The sequence below is a fragment of the Tachysurus fulvidraco genome, chromosome 14 (genome assembly GCF_022655615.1).
Source record: "Tachysurus fulvidraco isolate hzauxx_2018 chromosome 14, HZAU_PFXX_2.0, whole genome shotgun sequence".
Lineage (NCBI taxonomy): Eukaryota > Metazoa > Chordata > Actinopteri > Siluriformes > Bagridae > Tachysurus > Tachysurus fulvidraco.
In genome coordinates, this window is record NC_062531.1 from 8442678 (window position 1) to 8467087 (window position 24410).

The 24410-nt window shown below is 35.9% G+C and overlaps 1 protein-coding gene across 4 annotated transcripts; it reads right to left on the minus strand.

The window, feature by feature from the left end:
- Window positions 1-292: 292 nt before the first annotated feature.
- On the minus strand, window positions 293-16233 carry LOC113655787 (transmembrane protein 198-like). 4 transcript variants are annotated; one of them, XM_047800031.1, is made up of 5 exons: window positions 16211-16233; window positions 7116-7401; window positions 4522-5100; window positions 2930-3063; window positions 293-1494 (listed from the first exon to the last, which is right to left on the minus strand). In XM_047800031.1, exons 2-5 carry the CDS (start codon window positions 7267-7269, stop codon window positions 1342-1344), a joined length of 1020 nt encoding a protein of 339 aa, XP_047655987.1. In that variant the 5' UTR covers window positions 7270-7401; window positions 16211-16233; the 3' UTR covers window positions 293-1341. The 4 variants fall into 4 exon arrangements, with proteins under 4 accessions (XP_047655987.1, XP_027022342.1, XP_027022341.1 ...); XM_027166541.2 differs by lacking the exon at window positions 16211-16233 and adding an exon at window positions 13790-13917; XM_027166540.2 differs by lacking the exon at window positions 16211-16233 and adding an exon at window positions 13616-13834.
- Between the last annotated feature and the right edge of the window lie 8177 nt (window positions 16234-24410).

Below are 24410 nucleotides of genomic sequence, written 5' to 3' on the forward strand. Positions count from 1 at the left end.
AATTAATCAGGTGAAATCAGGTGTAGTTCCTGCTTGATTGGAATAAAAGCCTAGCACCCACACCGCCCTTTTGTGGATAAGATTAAACACTCCCTGTCTATGCTCATAGACAAAACTTCTTTGAGGAAAGAGGAAATGCATTTTGGCCTGAAAACAATAATAGCGTGCAGGATGGCTGATATATATATATATATATATATATATATATATATATATATATATATATATATATATATATATATATATATATATATATAAAGCTCAGTGTGTCAAACACATTGTTCTAATGTAGTACATACTGTATAAAACAAAAATAGTGCAGTTGTGTAAATTTGACTAGTTCTCAAGGGACAGAGAGAGAGAGAGAGAGAGAGAGAGAGAGAGAGAGAGAGAGAGAGAGAGAGAGAGATTAAATGTGATCATAAAGCCTCTTATCCACAGCTCAGGAGAGAGATATGATGTGTGCTTGGTTTGAATGCAAACTAAGGTCGTGTTACAGTTATAATCAGTGCTTTCACCATAAAGCAGTGTTTAGTTTATCCATTCTTCCATATTCAGCCCTATATCTCCCTCAGCATTAAAAGTATTAAAAATATTGTTTAATTAAGTTCAGTTGGAAACCAAACAAAAGAACAAACCCAAATTGAAATCAGCAGACAGACATATCAGTAAAAACACCTATCATGACTGCGATGTGACCTGCCCTCTACTGAAATCTTGTGGAAGTGGATAGTTTTAACTTTCATGCAGGTGGAATCAGCCAGATAGGAAGAAAGAAAGGCCATGTACATTAATAGAAGAGAGTAATGGAGACAGTATAGTATTTATGCAGCACTATATCACATGATTACTACACTCATTCAATCATAACTCAAAAATCACTAATATCTTTACAATTTAGTGAAACAGAACCAACTGAATTCATAAGAAAATACCGTGTGTTGATACTAACAAAAATAACAGCAGGAGCAGGCAGGCAGGACAGGTCACAAATATTTGTTATATAGCCTATCTGACTTTCAAAGGTGAATGCAAATTAGTTAGGGTTGTGTTAAAGTAACAAGCTAAAGTAACGAGTAAGAGTTTTAGAGTAATTGTGGCTTTAAGTGTTTATGCACCCTGAAGTCCTGAGAAGATTCGGTGTTAATTCTTCAGTAAACTCCACTGACTTGTTATTAGTCAAATCAGAGTCCAAGTTGTCAGCACACACATACACACTCTCTGAAGCACTCGTCTAGTCTGTTCACCTCAGCTGCTACTCAACACTGTCGAATCCTCTTCCCAAGTGTGTGTATGAGGGGGTGTTTGGGTGGTTGTGGTTGTGCATGTTTCTGAGTTCATTTACACCCTGATCACTGCAGGTGAGGAGGTTGTGAGAGGCACCATGGATCCTGTCTCAAAGTCAAAGTCGATCATGGTGTGGTAGACGGTGCTCAGACTGCTCATAGACGAGCCCGTGCTCGTCTGCCTCTCGCGGAGGTTCGCCAAGTAGCTCTGTGACCAAAACAAATAAAATGAAAAAACATTTAAAAAAATGTTAAATGAAGATTAAAAAAATTCTTAAGACTTATGGTCAATATTGTTCTATAAAGGTTTTCTTTTCAACAGTACCATGGATATTAATTGGTGAAATGCCACTAAAGTGTCAGTAAAATATATTTTTAGTTCTTCTTACAATATTTTTCCTTACAGTGTTGTTGTTGTAATCTATTTACATCTTTACCCTATCCATATTTAATTATTTTTCATTTCTGGTTGGTTTGATTGAAACATGTTGCTCCAAAAACATATTTTAAACAATTATACACACACACACACACACACACACACACACACACACACACACACACACACACACACACACACACACACACAAAATGTACAGATTTAGGTTTAAAAGCTAAAACAAAAACAGTAAGGTTCTATAAGTAGAACCTACTTATGGAATGTACAGTATATACACACAATTCACCACCAGGTGGCAGTAGCAGAATGTTATTCGTTCAACTGATTGTGCTGAGAAAAAATCCGCTTAACAAGTTCTGTGTGCAATGAGCCGAAATATATCATACATAACCATGTTTAAATGTTTCAGGCTTTGGGGAAAAACATATGGAGTTAATATTAAGTCAGAAGTATGAGTTCTTGAGCTTAATGCAAAAGACACATTTAATGTTGTAAATCCGCAACTTGACTTTATGCTGTGATATTTAAGAACCATTATTAACACAGTTTGTACATTTTACTTACTTACTTACTTACTTACTTTATTGTCATCAAAGGGGAAATTTTTTTCCACAACACTGTACTAGTTCGACACACACAACATGAACAATCATAATACACACATGTCAAAAACATTCAGAATAACACTCAGCGATGTCTATTGATAAGATACGGGAATCAGGCTTCTTCCAAAGTGGGCCCTTCTGCACCTTAGAGCCCTGTACATCTTAAATGTGTCCGATAGCTGTGTTATTGAGTTCTATAAGGTTAGGTGTAGGAAGACCTATAACTTTTGCAGCAATATTGGACACTTTTGTGAGTTTGACCATATTTTTAACATTTCGTCTTAATTAGCATTGCTGTGCTAGTATACTGAGCCAAGACCCCTTAGCTTTCTGTGGGTTTCTGCTTGGCTCCGCCCCACTACTGTTTTCAGTTGTGTGCTCTGGAAGTTTGTCCACTGATTGGTGGAAATTTGTAAGCATGTAAAACACAATTTGAGACTTCAAAACTGCTGAAGTTTTTATATAAGGTTTGACTTTGCGAGATTTAAGTTACTTCTTAATTGAGGATAGAATACAGCTGTGGTTTTGTGACTTAAAAATACATCTCTTTGCATATGTACGATTACATTTGACAGATAAGTAGCTCTATAGATTAAAAACACTTTGTTTCTGTGAGTGTGAAATTGGATGCTGATTACCGGAGCGAGCACATCTCCTGCGTATCGTTTGAGAGGTGGAGGTCTGCGGCGATATTTTCCGGCTGGAAGTCGACGTGCATTTGCCTGTCTGATCTTCATCAGCTGGAGCTGCTTTTGTTTTCCACTCACTATCACTGCCACAGAGAGAGGACAAGGTTAAGGTGGGCAGTATAGCTGTGTAAGGACACTTACCACAGTAGACCTGACCTTATGGTCCTGGTCTGTAAGTCAGTGAGTCAGCTTTTCCATAAAGGGGAGCAAATTGCCAAGGATAAAACAACACATGAACAAAGAACCTAGTGAACCAGAGTTAATGTATTCAATGATAGAGACTTAAAAGAACTTTTGTACGTCGCTCTGGATAAGGGCATCTGCCAAATGCTGTAAATGTGTATGTAAATTTAAGTATAAAACCCGCACGACACCTGATCTGAATCACCTTTAAATGAACCTCACCATAAAAAACAAGAATGTTCCATACATTATAAATACAAAGCTGTCAATCATCCTTACTTTTTATTATAACATAATGTTAAATGGGGGAAAATGTCTGAAAAGTTTAGTTATGTAATCTAAAAATAATCAGGTCAGACAGTTCAAGTACACAGGCAGGTCAGGTACACAGATCTGTGTACTTCAGGCAGCTTGTTATAATGAGCACTATATGAGTGTGCTAACATGCAGCACTTCACATGTATAACACACTGTCTCCTTGTTAAAAGTAACTGTTCTTAACAACTATCTGCAAGTGCAGGGAAAGCTGATTATATGCCTAAAACTTTGCCTCATTATTCTTTGACAACAATCTGGATAACGTAGGTTTGCAGCTTCACACCACTCTTCCTGACCAGTTCAGTTTCTCTATTAGACATGTTAATTCTACAATTTATCTCTTAATATTCTTGGATCCAGAGGCTCTGTATCATGTCTGACCTAAACTGCCTAACAAGCTGGATATGTTAAGACTGTGTACCAACCTAAAGAACAGGAGTCCAAGTAAACCAAAGGTGTAGAACTACTTATATTGAAATATCTCTCTCTCTCTCTCTCTCTCTCTCTCTCTCTCTCTCTCTCTCTCTCTCTCTCTCTCTCTCTCTCTCTCTACGTAAATATGTTTTTTACCCAACAAATCTCTAAAGTTAATAAGTAACACAGATAACAGCTCTTTAATGAACCTTGTACTGCAATGCTTTCTAATCATGGTCCCCCGTACCAGTAAACCATTCCCAGTGAAACAACTAAACACACACACAGGGGATACCCTGGAGGGCATGCCAACTGATTGAAAGGCACAATCACAAACTTATGCTGTTTCATACACTACAGACAAGATAGAGATGTAAATTAGCCTACAATGCATGTCTTTCAACTTTGGGAGGAAACGGGAGTACACAGAGGAAACACATAAAAAAAATCAAAAAAAAAAAATCAGGGTTTCACAATCCTTTATAATGCAATTTACAAGGAATATAACACCAACAACAGAGGAAGCATGGCCAGACTGGTGGGAAAATTGAGAATTTCAAGTATTTGAATTACCTTAATTAAGTCCAACTACTAAGGACTAAACAATGACATGGTTATCCACTTACCTTCAGTGTGTGACATTCCTTTGGCAGTGAATTTATGCTGCACTAGGTTTCCCAAAGCTGCTACCACAATCCAGATGCCCAACATCAGCCAGCTGTACCAGCACAGCACCTTTTCTTGGTTCCTCTGCAGCCCCAGATGTGCTCTCCACACCAGCATTGGTGTCTTCATGCAGTAATCCATACATGACATGACAATGGCGGCACCAAGAGTTGCTGTAGCCACCATGGTCATGCTTCTCTGCCAGCAGAGTGTCAGTACAGCGAAAAATACACCAGTGCCAAGTACTGTTCCTGCAGGTACCCACACAGGACTGAGGACGGGGTAATACTGTCCTGCTGCCAACAGAGCGGTGATGGAGAACAGCAGGCCCAGGTGGAGACCAGTGAGGAACAGCCCCACACAACGCACTAATATGCTCACCAATCCTCCTAGTAAGCCAATGCCTAGAGAGATGCCTGCCCGTGTCTCTGCGTCCAGTGGCGAGTCCAGCAGCTGCTCTCGGAGACACAGCAGGTAGCCTATGCCAGTCCCAAATGCCAGCCCAGACAGGAACATCACTAATTTAAAACAGCGGTATCCTGCAAACATGGAAGAGACTTGTCATACAAGATAAGCTACCACATAATTATGCAGAATTAGTACAAACAAAGCTTCAAAGTAAGCATTAAACATAGCTATGTAATGACTTCCTCCTAAGAACACATTTACAAGCCAAGTGTTGGATTCTCTTATAAAATTGTCATCATGGAACATTGTACTGGCAAGAAATTCACTTTGAAATTGAATCCTTTGAGGTTCATGTTAAAGAACACATTTTTTTGGACAGTGTACCCATGTCAGCACATGCACCAGACATTATTCTGTCTGTGATGGGGAAAATATTTCGTGACAGAGTAAAACAGCACCCTACAGTAAAAGTTCCCCTCCTTTAGAAGAAGAAGGCCAGAAAACAGGAAGCATGCTCTATAAAAAGTCAAGGTCTACAATGGGCGGTAGTCAGCACGGAGCATGTAAGGAAACCAAACATGGCTTCCAACTGGGTTAAGTATTTGTGTTGTTTTTTAGTTCAGTACTTTTTTATTTAACCTCTTGAGACCCGAATGTCCTCATTTTCTGTGACAAACTTCGTCTATATATATTTATTGTACCAACCTTATATGAGGACTGTTAGGTATAATTATTTAGCGAAACTGCTTCCTTGAAAACACTGATTAAATTTATAGTTATCAGTTATGAATTAAGAGAAACAGTCAGTAGAAATTGTAATGTACACAACAGTAGCATACGGGTCTCAGGAGGTGAGGTTAAGAGAAGCACCAACTTAAGATGTCCATTCTGAGTTTGTAATTACTACAATGAGGTGTTTTTTTTTTTACTTTAAATTTAACTAAAATTAATAGGCAAGCCAAATTAAGTTATAGTTTATCTGTCACACACCTGGATTAATACAAAACCCTTCAGCAGCTGCTGTGACATAAATCTCTCTACGCTCTTTCTAACTTTGGAAATGTTCAACCAACAGTTATTAAGATGTCTTATGAAATGAGCCGTCGTATACACCGTTGCTCTCTTTGTGACATGTGCGGTGAACATATACATCATGGAGCAGCAGATAAGTCATTGCAGTCTAGATTAGGTTAGGTTATTCATGTCATTGGAAATTTTTTACTCAAGAAAATTCTGGTAACCATGTAGCTCTGAACATTCAAAGAGAACGTTTGAAAGAAATGAGCAGTACTGGAAATACCCCAGCATTGACTCATTAAACAAACAACAAACACAAAACTATAGCAAAGCTGGTAAAAAAAACAAAAAAACAAAACAAAAAAAAAAACAGGGACAACTAAAAATACAACAAATGTATGTCTGCACAGAGGTTATGTTTTTGAGGAATAGATTAAATATATACTTATTTTCTACAAAAAAAATTCCACTGGGCATATTTTCCAAGATTTAGCCTTTTATCTGGAAGGTAAGATTTCTAAAAAATTGTTAAATTTTGTAAATGAAAGTTTACAAAAATATTTTGAGCTGAATTATATGAAAAATAATGCTATTAAATGTTAAACAATGAAATACATAAAATGTAAAAATTATTTCAGTGAATGTATTGTTTATACATTTCATACATTTATGGGTATTTACCTGCATTTATGTTTCATTGATAAAGAAAGAAACAAATACAAAGAAATAAATATATAATGTATTTTCGTACATTTAGTATACTTACAGGTATTTTATTGTTAATTGGTGATTTTATATCTTATATCTTTTTGTATCACATGCACAGCTATAATCTTTAGCAGTGTTATTTTTCCTATTAGTTCTGGCCTTGTAAAGTTTCATTAAACCTGTTTACATCCACTGTGGCCAAGTTGACATAGTAATGACAAATAGTAATAAAAAACAAATTAAGCATCAATCAAAAACAAACCCTTTAGGATCTACCATACAGGTACCTCAAGGAAATCATAGCGATAAGAAGATGAGTGTGATGATTGAAAGTGAAACCCCACAGAGCCAGAAACTTGAGCTCAGGTAGAATTTATTCCCCAGGATTGACTTCACTGTCATTATTTCAGCACATACTCACCACAGAAGCAGTAGAAAGTCCCTAGTATAAAGCACACAGTGCAGGCTATTGAAGGAATGACCTCATAATTGTTCCTGACCTCCAGAACACAGCTGTGTGTTGACACCACTGTGGGAATCACCCCCTCTGTCACCAACATCGAGGGGTCTGGCATTGTGGATCAAGAGTTAATACCCAAAATGGAGAATTAGCCGAATTACATGTTGTCCTTGTACATCTTCACAGGGAATGCATTCCTGTAACGTTCATTGCATGTAGCCGTAAAATCCTTAGTCCAAATGCACATCTGGAGAGCCAAAGAGAAGAGAAAAAAGTGATCATTCAGATATGGTTCATTTCTACTCATTCATTCATTTTCTACGGCTTATCCGAACTACCTCGGGTCACGGGGAGCCTGTGCCTATCTCAGGCGTCATCGGGCATCAAGGCAGGATACACCCTGGACGGAGTGCAAACCCATCGCAGGGCACACACACCCATTAATTTCTATTGTCAAGTGTTTTATCATTGAAGAGTGAAGCAAATATTTCAATCATGAGCCAAAATCACAGTGCAGTGTGATTACGTGAATAACATTTCCTGTTTCAACATGGCTTTAAGCTTTTCATGAATGGATTTCCGGTGCATCTGATCGTGTTCATATTCTTATATACCAGCAGCGTGTAAAGCCTTGAAAGAGAAAGAAATTCCAACCACTTCAACAGAATTCATTTAATTCTTTGTTGGGTTCCACTAAACTCTAAACAAAAAATTTATTACAATAGTTGCAATAGCGCTGGAAACACCTGTAACCTTTCTCCCCGCTCTCAAGTTCCCGTCTGGCAAGTCTGAGGGAAGCAGGATTTTTGCCCCTCCTTCTGCCACCATCTTTCTGCCTTTACTGCCTTCCACTAGCTCTCTTCACTCAAACACAGGATGCAGGTTTCGGAAGTGAGCCTCTGCTTGAATGTCTCATTGTTCTACACATACGGCTGTCTGCTTTACAATACAAGTAAAGCAGTGAAACTTCAGTTATATATAATATGTACTTCCTAAAATCATTATTTTTTAAAACTTTTCCTTTAAAATTACATTACACACTGTAGGAGCATCATCAGGTCAGAATGTCCATTAACAGTCCGTCGAGTGAAATTAACAGCAAATATTCATGGTTAATAGTCTATAATGTTAATAGTTTTTTAATGTTCATTGTTAATCTAATCTTATACAGTACATCAACCTCTAGGAAAAAAAAGATGAATGACAATTTGTCTTTCTTTGGAAATTTTTTGTAATTTTTTTTTTTACTTAAGAAAATATAACACTTTTAACACTATTAAAAAGTGTTTCTAATGATTTTCTCTGTTATAACAAAGATAAATACTTTTTCATATTAAGCAAATTTTAGATGAATTTATTTAATGTTTATTTTCTAATTTTATCCTTTAGCTCATTGTTTTTGAAGGGGGCCAATCATTCTGAAGAGCACTCTATTGTACATTCAAATTAAATCTAAAAAAAAGAAAGAAATTTGAATGATTTCTTCATGAGAAAAGATCATTTCATTTTTGAAAACTAAACAAATGTATCCTCACATTGGCTTTGATGGGATGCTTTAAATAATTTGACGGGATGTTTTAAAAATAGTACAATATACATGATCATGAAAAAAGACATTAAAAATATAGTCATTAATTATAATAACTAAGAACATTACCTAAACATTTAAGACCATTCTATTTATTCGTAACCGCCTCAGCACCAGTTTCTCTTTTTCTATACTCAGGGCCTGATATCCAAGAAATGTTGAGTCAGACGCCAGTTCTCCTTAAAGCTTTTAGAAAACATAATTGTCGGGATTTCTATTTTAGTACCTACCTTAGTAGATGAAAATAGCTTGTTAAAAATAACACCCTGAGTAATTAACATGCCCTTGCCCCCATCACTACATTGTGGTTTGTAGACACAACTGGAGACATTTATTGTATACTACTGTTGTTTTGAAGTTGATCCAAATTGTTATAATGTTTTTTATAGGCACTCATTCAATATCACAAATAAAACAGTACAGATGTGTAGATTAAGATATTAATACTGTAACAATGAAATGCTACTGCTTATATTAATGTAGACTTCTATTTGACTCTATTTGACTAGCTTCTTTTGGATTTTGGTCAAATATCTGTGCCATTTTTCTGGTAATTTTGTGTCTCAGTGTCTCTTTCTTCCATTTTTATGTAGTTAGTAGAGTATAGTTTACCCTATAATTGAATACCCTGTATTTAATGATAAATTTGTATATTTTTGTGTCTTTTGTGTCAGCTTCGCAGGCTGAATCCCACTGAATAACATTCAGATAACATAGCTAACATATAGAGAATGTCAAAGGGGGTGCAAACGTTTGTGCTAATAATAATGGCATCTCCTGGCTCAGAATAAATTGCTTTAATATCAAGGTATCCTGTATTAGGATTAATCTACGGTATAACCTGTTGATCTTGTGGTCTACATTCCAGAAATAAAAACACATTTAAACCCAAACCATACTCCATTTATCATGTTGAAAAGGTAATAAAATGTTATTTCTAGTTTCTCTAGATCATTATATAATCACACAGTGCATACAATAAACCTTTTTCCCACAGTTCCCACAGTTGGCAAGGCATTCCCTGCCATGGTTACATCTTTTAGAAATGCTCTGACTGAGGATGAAACGGCACAAAAGCAGAAGAGGCCAGCAGAGTGTGTGTGTGCATGCTGATGCTTTAAAAACTACCCGAGAGCTGCCTCTAGAAATACACAGACACAAATCCACTGTCAGGAAACCACAGTTCAACAGTCACTCTCTTCAGTTCTTCCTCCTCTTGCCCTACCAACAACTTTCAATTGTAAGAGTAAACTCATTCATGCTGGGTTCAACGCCCTGAGATCATTCTTTGATGTGTCAGCATTCCTGTACTGCATAGAATTTAGAAATCTTTAGTCTTTATCTATTTAGTATTTTAAAGGAGAAAACGGCTTTATTGTGATGCGTTACATAAATACATGCATTAATGTTGTTAATATACACACACTGAACACTTTATTCAGAACACTGTACTGACACTGGGTAGGGTCTCAATAGCATGGCTTGTAGCATGGATTCCACAAGATGTTGGAAACATTTCCTTTGAGATTCTGGTCCATGTTGATATGATTGCATCATGCAATTCAGAAAGATCTTTTAAAAGCACTTTCATGCTGTGAATCCTATGTTCTATCACATCCAAAAGGTGTTCTATTGGATTTAGATCTAGTGACTGAGAAGGACACTGATGAACCCTGAACTCTTGAAACTAGTTTGAGACAACTTTTGCTTTGAAACATGGTGCGTTATCCTGCTGACAGAAGCACAAAAACATGGTGGGGAGAACAGACTGGTTGGACCTGGACTGTAGATACAAGGCAGCATGATTCTATAGATTCATGATATTGGCACCAAATTCTGAAGCTGTCATCTTTATGCCTCATTAGAAATTGTCTTTTCATCAGATCAGGCTGCATTTTCCAGTCATCAACTATTCAGTTTTGGTCAACCTTTACCCACTGTAGACTCGGTTTTCTGTTCTTGGCTGACAAAATTGGAACCTGGTGTTGTCTTTTCTTGTTATAGTACATCCACCTCAAGGTTTGACATGTTGTGCTTTCTGAGATGCTTTTCTGAGTAGTTATCTGTTTACTGTAGCCTTTCTGTTAGCTGGAACCAGTCAGCCCATTGATTGTTGACCTCTCTCAATAACAAGGAGTTTTCCTCCACAGAACTGCCACTTACTGGAAGTTTTTCTTATCGTGCCATTCTGAGTAATCTCTAGAAATTGTTGGGTGTGAAAATTCCAGGAGATCAGCACTTATAGAAATGCCAAAGTCAAATCATTCCGATGGTTGATGTGAACATTACCTGTACATGCTGGCTGTATCTGCATTGCACTGCTGCCACATGATTGGCTGATTAGGTAATTGCATGAATGAGGTGTTCCTTAAGTCTACCTCACTCTGAATTTTGAAAATCCTTGGGTAAAATCTGTAGTCTTTGATCGCTAGTTTGACATGGTGATCGACAGCCAATTAATGGCTGTTGCAATCATTTTGTCCCTCTGATTATGTTCTGGTAGTGTCAGAAGATTTCAGACATTTACCTGCAGTGTGACATCTCCTATGATGACCATCAAACCAAGAACCAATAGGAGTGCCAAACCTGATGAAGCACTTAGCACAAAAACTTCAAACCACCTCAGGGAAGTTCTGTTTTTATGATCAAGTATTGTCATAAACAAAATGAATGCTACAGATTTTGTTTGCTGCTACCTGCCATTTTAGTGAGAGAATGCTGGTCTGAACGTGTCAAGGATTGATGATGTAAAATGAATATGAAAAATTGCAGAATGTGAGCTGGGCTTCATTGCAGAATGTGAGCTGGGCTTCATTGCAGAATGTGAGCTGGGCTTTATATGTTCCATGAGTTTTTATATAGACTATTGGTAAAACATTTTGGAAGCTGCTGTGGCTGAATTCCAACAAACTAGCTGTTGTAAACTGTTATTTCTTCTGTTTACTTCTTTCTTCAGTTCAGAACACTGATTCTCAGTTGGGTTCAAATCCATAGCTCATTTTTGGGTTCAAATCCATGCTAATTTAAAATAACTTTTTCTGCATTGTTTTGGAAGTACCATAACCTCCTGACAGAGGCAACCAGGTGTTGGTGCTGAAATATTCTCAGCCAACATCACACACTACCACCTGTAGCTCTAATGACATTTAATATCAGAGACAGCATTTTTTTCATCTTTTTTTGCAACACTTTAAACAGCTTTTAATTGTGAAATATGTGTTTACATTTGTTTTGTTTGTTAAGCCCCACTACAGCCCCAAACTAACTTTCCAGCATCTCAGCAAATGGACTTACCAAAGGTGTTAGTAAAAACTAAAATAGGCTGCATCAATCCTGTTACACGCTCACACACACACACACACACACACACACACACACACACACACACACACACACACACACACACACACACACACACACACATACACACACACAGCACTTGTAAGACTACAAACATCCCCACAGTGCAAAAACTGCCTTGTTTCTATGTAAGTGCAGTTAAACAAAACAGACAACCTACACCACTTCCATCCCAGTCAGTTTTACATAATTCTTTTATGTAAAATGTATTTAAAAGTTTAAGGAAAAACATTAAACAAACCAGAGCACCTACAGAAGTTATAATTCACTATAATAACCCAATAATATTATAACCTTTATTTAGGATATACTATTACCATCAGGATCAAACTAGACTCTGTTCAAGTGATTAAAATGAAATATTAATTCTCAATGATACTTAAAAAGGTGTAATGTTTATTTTAAAGTTTATTACAGTTTATAGAAGTTGAAAACAAACCTAAATATTGTGCCTAATTTAGCTTTTTTTTTTTTTTTACATTTTATAAAAAATGATTATTCTATTTCTATACTTCTGTAAAGCTGCTTTGACACAGAGCAAATTGTTAAAAGTGCTATACAGTAAATAAATGTAATTGAATTTCACATATAGATATTGTTATGGGATGGTTGATAAAAGTGTAAGAGCACAATTGTCCAAAACATATCTACATACACACAGCAATACAGTAAGAAAGTCAGTAAATATGTCATGTTTACAAAAGTAAATTTACAAAATTTACAAGAAATAAACAGAACACGAAAAGAATATTTTTAAATCTTTAGCTACTAAAAACTAAAACTAAAGCTACTTAAACTAAAAAAAAACTAACATTTTACGATTTGAAAGATTAAATACATCAGCATCAAATCAGATTCTTCTAAATAGACATTAAAGGTATTTAAAAAACAAAAATATTAAAAGATTTCATGATATTTTTAATATGCATATTTAATAACTTGTAATAAGCATTATTTTATTAGATTATCTACATTATGTAAATGTAGGTCATATCGCCCAGTCTTATGTGTTGTGAAAGTGATTAAAATGTGCTTTAAAAAAGTTCAACACAGACGTTAAAATTAATATTTATACAGGGTTTATAATAGGAAAGTCAATCATCAATATGCTACTAGCTGCAATATGGCTGCAATCTTAACACCAGTAGACACTTTTACAATGATTTATTAAACAAATACGTCTACAACTAAAACTACAACCACTAATAAAAATCTGAAAGGGTTCCTGTCTGGTATACTCCCAAATATTTCAACTTTCTGTTTGTGTCTTCTTCTTTCAGATTGTAACCCTACAATCACATATTTTACTTAGTTCTGGTCAGTTAATGCAAACCTGAAGCTCTTCAGTGCCTCAATCAGTTAAATGTAAGTAAGTAAGTAAGTAAATAAGTAAGTAAGTAAGTAAGTAAGTAAGTAAGTAAGTAAGTAAGTAAGTAAGTAAGTAAATACTGTAAGTACTGTAAGTAAGTAGTTTTAATTAAAACTACCCTTTAAAAAGAAATTGACCACTTACCCTGAAACACAGTCCACATACAAGTAGTGTTATGAAATGAGTTATAAACCTTTTTCCCCAAGAAAGTGTAGAAGATTAGATAAAGATCTTTATGGCTGTGATGAATAAACTGTTAAAATGGACAAAACGGGCCAGAAAACAGCTTTGAGAATCTGCGACTACTGAAACCCTTACCATCTGACAACTACTGACATCACAGCCTGGCCATCTGCTACACACACAGCGATATCGAAGTCCCGTCTTATGCTAATGAAGGGTTGTTCATTCTTTTGTACTTTCTTGGATTTAGTGCGATTTGGCAACCCACCTCCGACAAAATCCAACAGATTTTTACACACAATTTTAATTCAGTGGGATAAAAAATTTGCTCTTTGTTCTGATAACTAATCAGGATGTAATTGTTCGTTTTTACTTGTTCAACCAAACTTATAGTAAAATAAATACGTAAAGTCTAGTCAATAGTAAAAAGTGTTTGAATTGAAAATTTTCGTTAAGGATAATTAATCTAAACCTGGCAACCTTGACCAGCAGTTAATACCATCTAATTTCCATATGAATTGTGCGCCTAATTGTAATAACGGTTTTATTTATTTTTGAATCTTACAATAAAGAGCTAGACAGATGGATAGATAACCGTCACAGCTACAGATGCTGTTGAATGTAATATAGACAGACAGAGAGAGAGAGAGAGAGAGAGAGAGAGAGAGAGAGAGAGAGAGAGAGAGAGAGAGAGTGTGTGTGTGTGTGTGTGTGTGTGTGTGTTGTCATTAGTCCTGCGGGAGGATCGAACTGAAATACAGCAGTGCAATTTTAACAACAAACTACTGTTTTCTTTCTTTCTTTCTTTCCTTCTTTCTTTCTTTCTTTCTTTCTTTCTTTCTTTCTTTCTTTCTTTCTTTCTTTCTTTCTTTCTTTCTTTCTTTTCAGAAAGTTGAGTCTGGTTCTTCACTGAGAGGTGATTTTGTACGAACAGTCTGGAAGCTTTATTAAATTAACAAGCAATGAATTAGTACATTCAGAGGTGATTTGTTATAGTAAACAAACAACAGATTTTTGCAGTGTCACAGATAACCACCAGATGTCCTTCCACTGTCACATAACCTGACAGCAAGACCTAAAAATCAGAATATGTTGTTAGGTATCTTGCATATTTACAGTATGCAACCATAGGTTTCATCATCAGGTTTTGGATGAGAAGTATTTACAGGTACATATTTATCTAACAACCTTTGCTGCCTTTTTCATCTTATTTTATTTATTTATTTATTTATTTATTTATTTATTTATTTATTTATTTATTCATTTATTCATTCATTTATTTATTCATTCATTCATTCATTCATTTTCTACCGCTTATCCGAACTTCTCGGGTCACGGGGAGCCTGTGCCTATCTCAGGCGTCATCGGGCATCAAGGCAAGATACACCCTGAACGGAGTGCCAACCCATCGCAGGGCACACACACTCTCATTCACTCACACTCACACACCACGGACAATTTTTCCAGAGATGCCAATCAACCTACCATGCATGTCTTTGGACTGGGAGAGGAAACCGAAGTACCCGGAGGAAACCCCTGAGGCACACACACAAGGCGGAGGTGGGAATCGAACCCCCAACCCTGGAGGTGTGAGGCAAACGTGCTAACCACTAAGCCATCTTTAGCACTGGGTACCAAAGTGGAACATTGTTCAACTCCCAACACTGTCAGGCTATCATGGTTTGGTCCTTTGATCCAACTGCTCATTTGTACCCTATACAGTATAATCCAATATACAGGTGCATATCGATAAATTTGAATGTCCTGGAGAAGTTCATTTAGTTCAGTAATTCAACTCAAATAGTGAAACTTGTGTATTATATAAATTCAGTAACACAGACTGAAGTAGTTTAAGTCTTTGGTTCTTTTAATTGTGATGATTTTGGCTTACATTTAACAAAAACCCACCAATTCTCAAAAAAAATTGAATACTTCATAAGACCAATAAAAAACATTTTTAGTGAATTGTAATTGAATTTTGGTCTCTTGTCCTCTTGAAAATACCCCATAGATTGTCTATGGGGTTCAGATCTGGTGAGTATGCTGGCCATTCAAGCACATCAACACCATGGTCATTTAACCAACTTTTAGTGGACCTTGGATTTAAAAAAAATACAGTGGACCAACACCAGCAGTTGACATTGCACCCTAAATCATCACAGACTGTGGAAACGTACTGTAAAACTGGACTTCAAGCACTTGGGATATTAGCTTCTTCACCCTTCCTCCAGACTCTAGGACCTTGGTTACCAAATGAATTACAAAACTTGCTCTCATCTGAAAAGAGGAGTTTGGACCACTGGAATACAACAACTGTAACCAAATTCCCTGACACGTCTTTGTGTGGTGGCTCTAGATGCCTTGACACCAGTTTCAGTTTATTCCCAGTGAAGTTCACACAAATTCTTGAATTGATTTTGCTTGACAAGCCTCTCAAGGCTGTGGTTTTCTCAGTTCTTCCACACATTTTCCTTCCACTCAACTTTCTGTTAACATGCTTGGATACAGCACTCTGTGAACAGCCAGCTTCTTTAGCAATGAATGTTTGTGGCCTACCCTCCTTGTGAAGGTTGTCAATGATTGTCTTCTGGACAACTGTCAGATCAGTAGTCTTCCGCACGATTGTGTAGCCTAGTGAAACAAACTGAGAGACCATTTTGATGGCTCAAGAAACCTTTGCAGGTGATTTGAGTTGATTAGCTGATTGGTATGTCACCATATTCTAATTTTTTGAGATAGTGAATTGGTGGGTTTTTGTTAAATGTGAGCCAAAATCATCACAATTAAAAGAACCAAAGACTTAAACTACTTCAGTCTGTGTGTACTGAATTTATTTAATACACAAGTTTCACAATTTGAGTTGAATTACTAAAATAAACAAACTTTTCCAGGACATTCTAATTTATTGATATGCACCTGTATAACACAAAGGTAAGCAATTATTTGGTCCACTAGTGGAAATAGATCCCAAAGAAACCACAACACTCTAGATACACAGCTAGCTAGTTTATTAAGTAGCGTATTTACAGTATTTGTAAATTCCTGTTTAAGGTGTTTCCGGTGAAATTGACTTCCCTTCTTTCTTCCCATGTTCATATGACAAACCTAAATACTATCAAACTCAAATCCTTGTAGTATCAATATTTATCATAGATATTCATCATGTCTTTGTGTTATTTGCAATTATTATGCATAGACTACTGGGCTAATGGTTTGACCCACAAATATCTAATGTGTGATTGATTGTTGTGTTTGTCACTATACTAAAGTCCGCATGACTTCTACTATGCTTAAGTCTGATGACAATCTAATGAGCTTCTTGATTACAGCATATAATTACAGGACTTCTTAACAGACAGTACAACTTTGTATGGTTTAATTTTGAGCACAAATATAAAACTTAAAAGGAAAGAAATTTAATATCTGATCGTTTTTTTTCTTCACCAACTAATTCTTCACAGAAACACAGCACTGATGAGAATTATTCAATGAGGGATCTTATAAAATAACAAAAAAAATTTAATCTCACTGGTACATCCAATATCATCAATTAATCATTTCTCAACTAGTTTTTTTGTGAATACAAAGAGCAAGACTGATCAAACCGAATCGAGGCACAGTGACCACAGTGCTTTTAATCCAAAGGCAGAATACTAATATCACATAAGCAAGGCAGAGTGGAGTGGGTTTTGAAAAGACTGCCACTGATACTTAGGGAGATTCTGTAGCTTTGTTATGAGTGGAACACACACAGCCGTGGTAAACCACGATGTCTAGAGCGACCATAGAGATCGAATTAGTCTTCATTTTAGGCTAAAGGTTGCATAAGTATAATGGAGGATGCGAGGGCATAGATACAACCATGTCAAAGCAAAACCATTAAGATGTATTCTGCCTGTCGCTCTCTTTCTGCCACTCTCACTAAAAAGATATGAATGCTAATGCCAATGCCACAGAGGCTGTTTTGTGTTCTAAGAAAGCTCTTTCTGTGATCTCTAATGTAGAACAGATGAAATACAATGAAGCCTTACCATTCCTGTATATATAATAGCTGCTTTTTAATGTTCTTGATGGATAGTCTGAACATGTATAGAAAATAATTGCATATATTCAAGATAATAAAAATAATTCTTCTACTACTATTACCAATAAACCAACTACTGTACTTTTAACACTACCACTAAAAAACAATTAAAAACTCATCTGATCTTGGCATGGATTGGTGGATAGCATACTTGCTTCACACCTCTAAGGTTGGTAGAGGGATCAATGGCTCTGCCCTTTGTGTGTTGTGTTTGCATGTTCTCCCTAGTCCAAAGATGTGTGCTGTAGGTTCACTTTTTGGCACACTAAATTGTCTGTAATGTGTGAATGGGTATGTTCTGAGTACCCTGGATTATTGGATGAATGGATCAGCAAGAACCACATGTTGATCAGGGTTGTAGTGGATTCAATACTGTGGTGGTAGGGATGATAGCATTGAAGGCTATGAATGTGTGAATTGACTTTTTGCTTTCTTCTGCCATGGTCTGTGGTTCTACCTCCTTAGGTGTAGTTAGCTTACCTTATAATGCATAATGCAAGTCTTCTTTTGCTTTTATTTAGTCAGTCTAATTTGTCCTGTTTGTTTTTCCCAAATTTGGTCGTCGTATCCCCATCAAATGACTGTCTGGCGAGGTCAAGGCTAACATGTGGTTCCTCTGAAACACAATAAGCCAACCAAATGCATATTTTTGCACCGTTGATCATTCTCATATCATAAGACAGTGTAACAACCTTGGACAAAAAGCTATCTGCTTTTATCTGTATACATGAACTCACAGACAGCAATGATATGCTTGCATCATTGTGATTGACAGTGAAGAGAGTATGCTATCCCTTCTACCCTTAGGCTCCCAACCACAGAAACCTGTAACAATGTCAGGAACTCTCTTTACAATAGGGTGAAGAAAGATTCAGTTTGTTACATATGTCATTGCTTAAAGTCCCTTTAAAAATATTTTTAATATTCTTCAGAGCAGTGCTATGATGGTGTTTGTGGTTCTGGTATACATGTTTTATGTGGAACAACATTTCATTGCTCAGTTCTGGATACCCTCCCAAAAATATCCAGGCACAGCAGTCCTGTGGTCAGAGATAAGTGTATGCTGTGGCTGTTATGACCAGCAACCAAGAAGCCACAACGATGTGTTCAAAAAATCCACACCACTAATAACCTCTAGTGACCGGTGGTCTTATAAAGATTACTTTCCCTCAATTCAAAGTGATCGCATACCTACAGAAAATACTTATATCCTTGGCATACCAGATAATCTAAGCATCTGAGTGCATTAAACATTTATATAATTGATATTGAGTGCAGTCATAGTCTGTGAATTATTTTTATGAAAGTGGATAACTTGTGCTGTATTACTCAGACTTCTCTAATAAAGGTTAATCCATGTGAGATATTCTCCCCAGGAGCAGCAGAAAATAATCAGATTCCACAGTGAATCCATGACGACCCCACTGTGGAATTTAATTAGGCGCACACAGATGGTAAACACACGACTGACTATTTCAGAACTTCACTATATCTTCGTCGTCATTAATCATACCACCGGTAGCCATATGATTAATTAGACTGCAATAACCAAGCTCCTATTTGAAGCAAGCTTTCTCAAGATACTGGTTCTCGTCTCCACTTGCTAGTGTATGGAATATATTTTTGGCACATTGAGTTTTCACATGTTTTTTTAAAACAATAGAAGTTCAAAAGTGTTAGCAGAGTATCTGAAGCTTTATAGCTAAATATGTGAAACTCATGATTTGATATGATTACCCTTTTTTTAGTGCCTGAGGGGACAGGATTCAGGCTGAATGGATAAAACAGAATAGAGAGAAGTCTGGCACAAAAGAAAAAAACAATAATGCAGTACTATTAAGCTTCATCTGGTAGAAAGGAATTAAGGCTGTATAATTAAAAATGGCAATGTGTAAGGCTTATAATTAATAGGCTTCTTAAACCCAGAATCTGTCATTTTGTCCCGTCGAATGTTACGCAGGTTTTCTGGAGTAAGACGATAACTCAAACGATACAAAGATCAGTGAAAGAGAACAGATTGTCTGTGACAGGTGATAGATTTCTTATCAAGATTGTGGTCTGTCAGTGAATTTCTTTAATGTGAAAAACACTGTCTATTATATTGTCCAAATTGATGTTCAAACTTACCTGTCATGAGGCATTAAGTCTAAACTTCTGATCTCTCTCTCTCTCTCTCTCTCTCTCTCTCTCTCTCTCTCTCTCTCTCTCTCTCTCTCTCTCTCTCTCACTGTCTTTCTCTTGAAAACCATTGTCAAATATTTGACATCAATCTTTAAAATCCAGAAAAGACTGATGTAAAACCAACTTGGTACTGATGCAGTCTTGTATATCACTAACAATAACAATTATATAACACAATTCATTTTCTATTCTTGGCTTTAGAAGTAAACAATTCATTTACAGTGCAGACCACATGATTTGGCGTTTCCTAATATGGTAGCATGAAACTTTAAATTAATATTAATATAAATAAAAAGTGTAATTACAGTTCTATGGAGTCTTTACTTGACAATTTACACATCTGAGGAAATTGCTGATAATAATGATGGTTCTATTTTGTTTTCTTTGTCACTACATTACATTTCCATAACATTTAATAGCCATTAAATAACATTAAATAGTCTTGTTTTTCCATAAGACTTAGTAGCTATCAGCTAGCTACCTAAATAGGACAACCAAATCTGTTTTCTTTTGGGGGAAAAATCTGCTCTAACTCACCTGCTAAATAAACATAATATAAGCGTGTATGAGAACAGAAAAAAGGACTATAATCTCCCCTTCTTTACTGTATATTTTGGCCCCATCAGCAGAGATTGTGAAGAGGTTCTCATTCAAAAACACATCTTTATACCCATAGTGCCTACTTCAGAACCTACATTGACTGTCCCTCTGTGAAGGAATGAACTTCCAACCTCAATCTGGATAAATACAAAAAAATAAAAGACATGCACCAGCTCTTACACTTTTACTCTGTGCACTTCTATTATGGTAGCACTACTTCTGCATTGTTCTTCGCTTGATATATCACTTTGCTTGTGTTTCCTCATTAGTAAGTCACTTTGGAGAAAACTTTGTGATTGTCCATAGTACCTTGTGGTCTTGTGTAGCTTTATGTATTCTTGTAGCATCTCCTGGAGGAACCTTTCGTTTCATTTTTTACCGCACCTTGACATGAAAAATAATAAAACAACTTCTTGACTCTAGTTGATAAAAGCATCTTCTAAATGAATAAATTTAAATTTAATCTCAACTTGAACATGACAGGTGTACAAGTTGGTTAGTCAGAGTCTGGGTTCATACTGTGAAACCAGATTGTTCACTAACTCTATCATTTCAACCATTACTCATCACAGCTTCTGTTGAAGAGGCAGATTCTCTGTTGAAGCCAATCACATGCATTTATGTGAACGATTAACTTGTAGGCATCAAGAATAGTAAGAATTTTTTTATTTTCCATCACTGCTATGATTAGTTAAATGAGACATGATATGTCTTGCATCTCGCTCTGAGCTAATGATTAGATTCTTATTTATTCATGTTTATGAAAGCAAGGATTTTTTGTAGCTTTATCTTCAAAAAGTTTATTTAAATACCCCTGATCTAGAGCATTTCAGACTGAATGTGAATCCACTTGTAATTCTCCTTCTGGTTGACAGCTAAGTAACTCTAATCACACTGTCTGAAAAAGGTATTATTAACTCCTGCACATGTTACATGTGACCTTATTGTCATTATCAAGTTGATTTGAATGCTGAGGTCATGCCTTCCTCTGGCATGCTTTGCAGTGAGGGCAATCCAATTATACAAGCTGTGGCCTTTGGAGACTCCGGTGGCAAAGGGTTCACTTCTCTGTTGTTATTTATGTGTGACATATATCTCATCTGGCAGGTCATGGATGAATGGTTTCACCAGCAACAAAGAGGGAAGTGAAAACTCCACTCATAAATAAGAAAGCTGTGAAGATTGATCTAACAGCAGATCCCAAAGCTGCTGGCTAAGTGGAAAAGGTTTCCCCCCATGACCTGCAACAACACAATGATCATATTTCACTTTTCAATTTTCCTCATTTCAACATAAAAAGCTGTCGCTGATCTGATAGAGTGTAAGAGGTAGGTCATCACTGCAAAGTTTCCTTTCTAAATATTGTATTAGCTCAGCTCTAAAATCATAGTAACTGCTGTAGCTTAAGTGAAATGTATAAACTCTTCAAAAATGTAATATGTAAACCTAATGGTTCTTTGGTTGTGCCTTTGGGGGAAATTACATTTATACAGCTGAAGGTTTTGCTGTCAGAAAAAAATGGTTCAGAATAGAACCATTTTATAAGGCTAACACATTTTAACATACCACCAATGGTTTTATATATCAAAAGTGCAAAATTCACATTTTAATAATCAAGTGCAATATACCCAGGCTGATATTTGTGTATATTTTACTCCTTTTTACATAATAATTATTCTTTACTTATTCACTATTTTTTAACTCTGCTTTTTGAGAGTCACCACACTGCTTTTTGTTGTATACAAAGGCAATAAGGTGTCTTGCTCTTAACTCTTTTAACCAGAGACCAAAACATGGACTTTGTGCCTGTTTTCATATTCAACATTGCATCGCTTTGTCAGGCCACTCCAGAGACACTCGGGGTTTTGAAAATTTGTATAAATTGCTTTAAGAATTTCTGTTTTTACCTACAATTATAAGGGCAATGTAGTCAAAAAAAACCCCCCAAACTGTTATTTTACCTTTTCTACAAAATCTTCAAAGCAAATAGTTATCTCTAAGCCATTTCTGCTCTATGAAATAACCCAATGCTTGTTCATAAATATCTAACATTTAAAGGTGTTATCTTCAACCATTTATATTCTGTACAGTATAATGTTATCCACAGAGGTAAAAAAAAAAAACCTCTCACACGGAAAGCAAATGTTTCCTAATTTTATAGGATAGTTTGTTTATTCTGATTCCCGATAAGTTGATTTCCATTACACTGGAGGAATGGAAAGCCAGAATACTAGAAAAAATGATTAACTATCAATTAGAATTATTAAAGAAAGACTTTTTCTAAGAGTCTGCAAGGTAACAAAACCAGAGGGTGTAATCATTCTTTTACTGAATCAATGAGCTGATTAGAATTTATTCCAAATCAAGAGCAATCTCTTCAGTTGAAACAAAATGTAATAAAGACTGTATACAAATATAATTTCAGCATTTAACATCCCATAAATGGAATAATGTGCATTTTCAATAAAAAAAGATTAAATTGTCTACAAAAAAAACATGCTTCCAGCAAAGTAGATGATTTTCTTAAACGTTCCTATTCATAGTGAAGGTGTGTGCTTCTGTAAAGCAAGAATTGATTTGCAGTATAACACTGATGACTAAAGAAACAGTCATTATTCTACAGAAAGCTAGAAACCACCAGACAAATAGACACGATGTGAGACCTAATAGCAGAGCACTGCTGAAATGGATGCATCCAACTGCATGCTAACGAGGCTCTGAAAGCAATCTTTCTCTGAACTGGTTTAAGCCCCATATATCAAGTTAGTCACTATGGAATTGTTTGTAATCTCTCTGCAGCATCTGATATGAAGATTAAATGATAATGTTATGTGAATAATATCACTAATCATTCTTTTTACTGTACATCTGAATAATGACAGGAAATAACTGAGTACAAGTATTCTATTCATATTGGACAGATAATGCATCCAGAACAAATAGAATACAAATAGGAATAGAAGGTGGACTTTTCACCAACCTGTTCATCAAAGTGGTACATGAAATTTTTACTTTCATCTTATGTGGGCTCAAGCATGCTTGAACAAGAAGCTTGCAGACAAACAAAGATCAAATTTATACTCATAAACCTGCAGTAGTATTAACCCCCTAGTCTCTGCCTCTTCTGCTTTAAATTAGGCCACTAGCCAAAAGTAAACACTATTTGCCCAAAAACAAAATATACTCCTGACCATTGCATCCATATGTGGGCCTTCCCCTAAACTGTTGAACGCTATGTTGAAATCACACTATTTTCTAGAATGTATTTCTATACAGTAGCATTAAATCACTTCACTAATGAGCAGAAAACTGTATAGTGTATAGCTCATGGTTAGGCTTTCCAGATTCAGCAAAAATCCCTCTCCAAGTACAGTACAACTCAAACTGGACAAAAACTGGACATAAAGATTTGAATCTAATCAAAAAAAAGTTGTGCACTTGATGAGAGGAATGCATTTTTTTTTCTTTTGCTCTGTTTTTGCTTCGGAATCAATTTAACCTTGGCGCACTTCTGATTTCTTCACAGAACTTTATACAGCTCATCACACCACATGCTATTCACAGGCTATAGCATATATCATATTAAATAATGTATTAATATGTATTTTTATTGTCTGTGTTTCTTTCTTTCATTCTCTGTTATCATTATCTGTTGTTACTAAACCAAAATCTTCTTTAGAAAAATACAGGCATATAGGCTTATAATGATATTCAGCTTAAAGGATGCAATATTGACTGTAGCAGAAATTAACACTATTTTTGCTTTTTTCCATTTCCATTGGTAGTACTAAGATTTACAAAAAACTTAGAGTGTAGACAATATCTGGTCTCTCACTGAAAAAAGTATGGGTTTCATTTTGAGTCATTTCAGGGAGTTTTTTTTTTTTTGCC

Excerpts from the sequence above, each read along its gene's own strand:
- LOC113655787 (XM_047800031.1), bottom strand. The coding sequence starts at position 7,269 with ATGCCAGACCCCTCGATGTTGGTGACAGAGGGGGTGATTCCCACAGTG. Across the intron at positions 5,101-7,115 it reads GACTTTCTACTGCTTCTGTG|GATACCGCTGTTTTAAATTA; the intron begins GTGAGTATGTGC and ends CCATGTTTGCAG. Across the intron at positions 3,064-4,521 it reads AGGAATGTCACACACTGAAG|TGATAGTGAGTGGAAAACAA; the intron begins GTAAGTGGATAA and ends TCTCTGTGGCAG.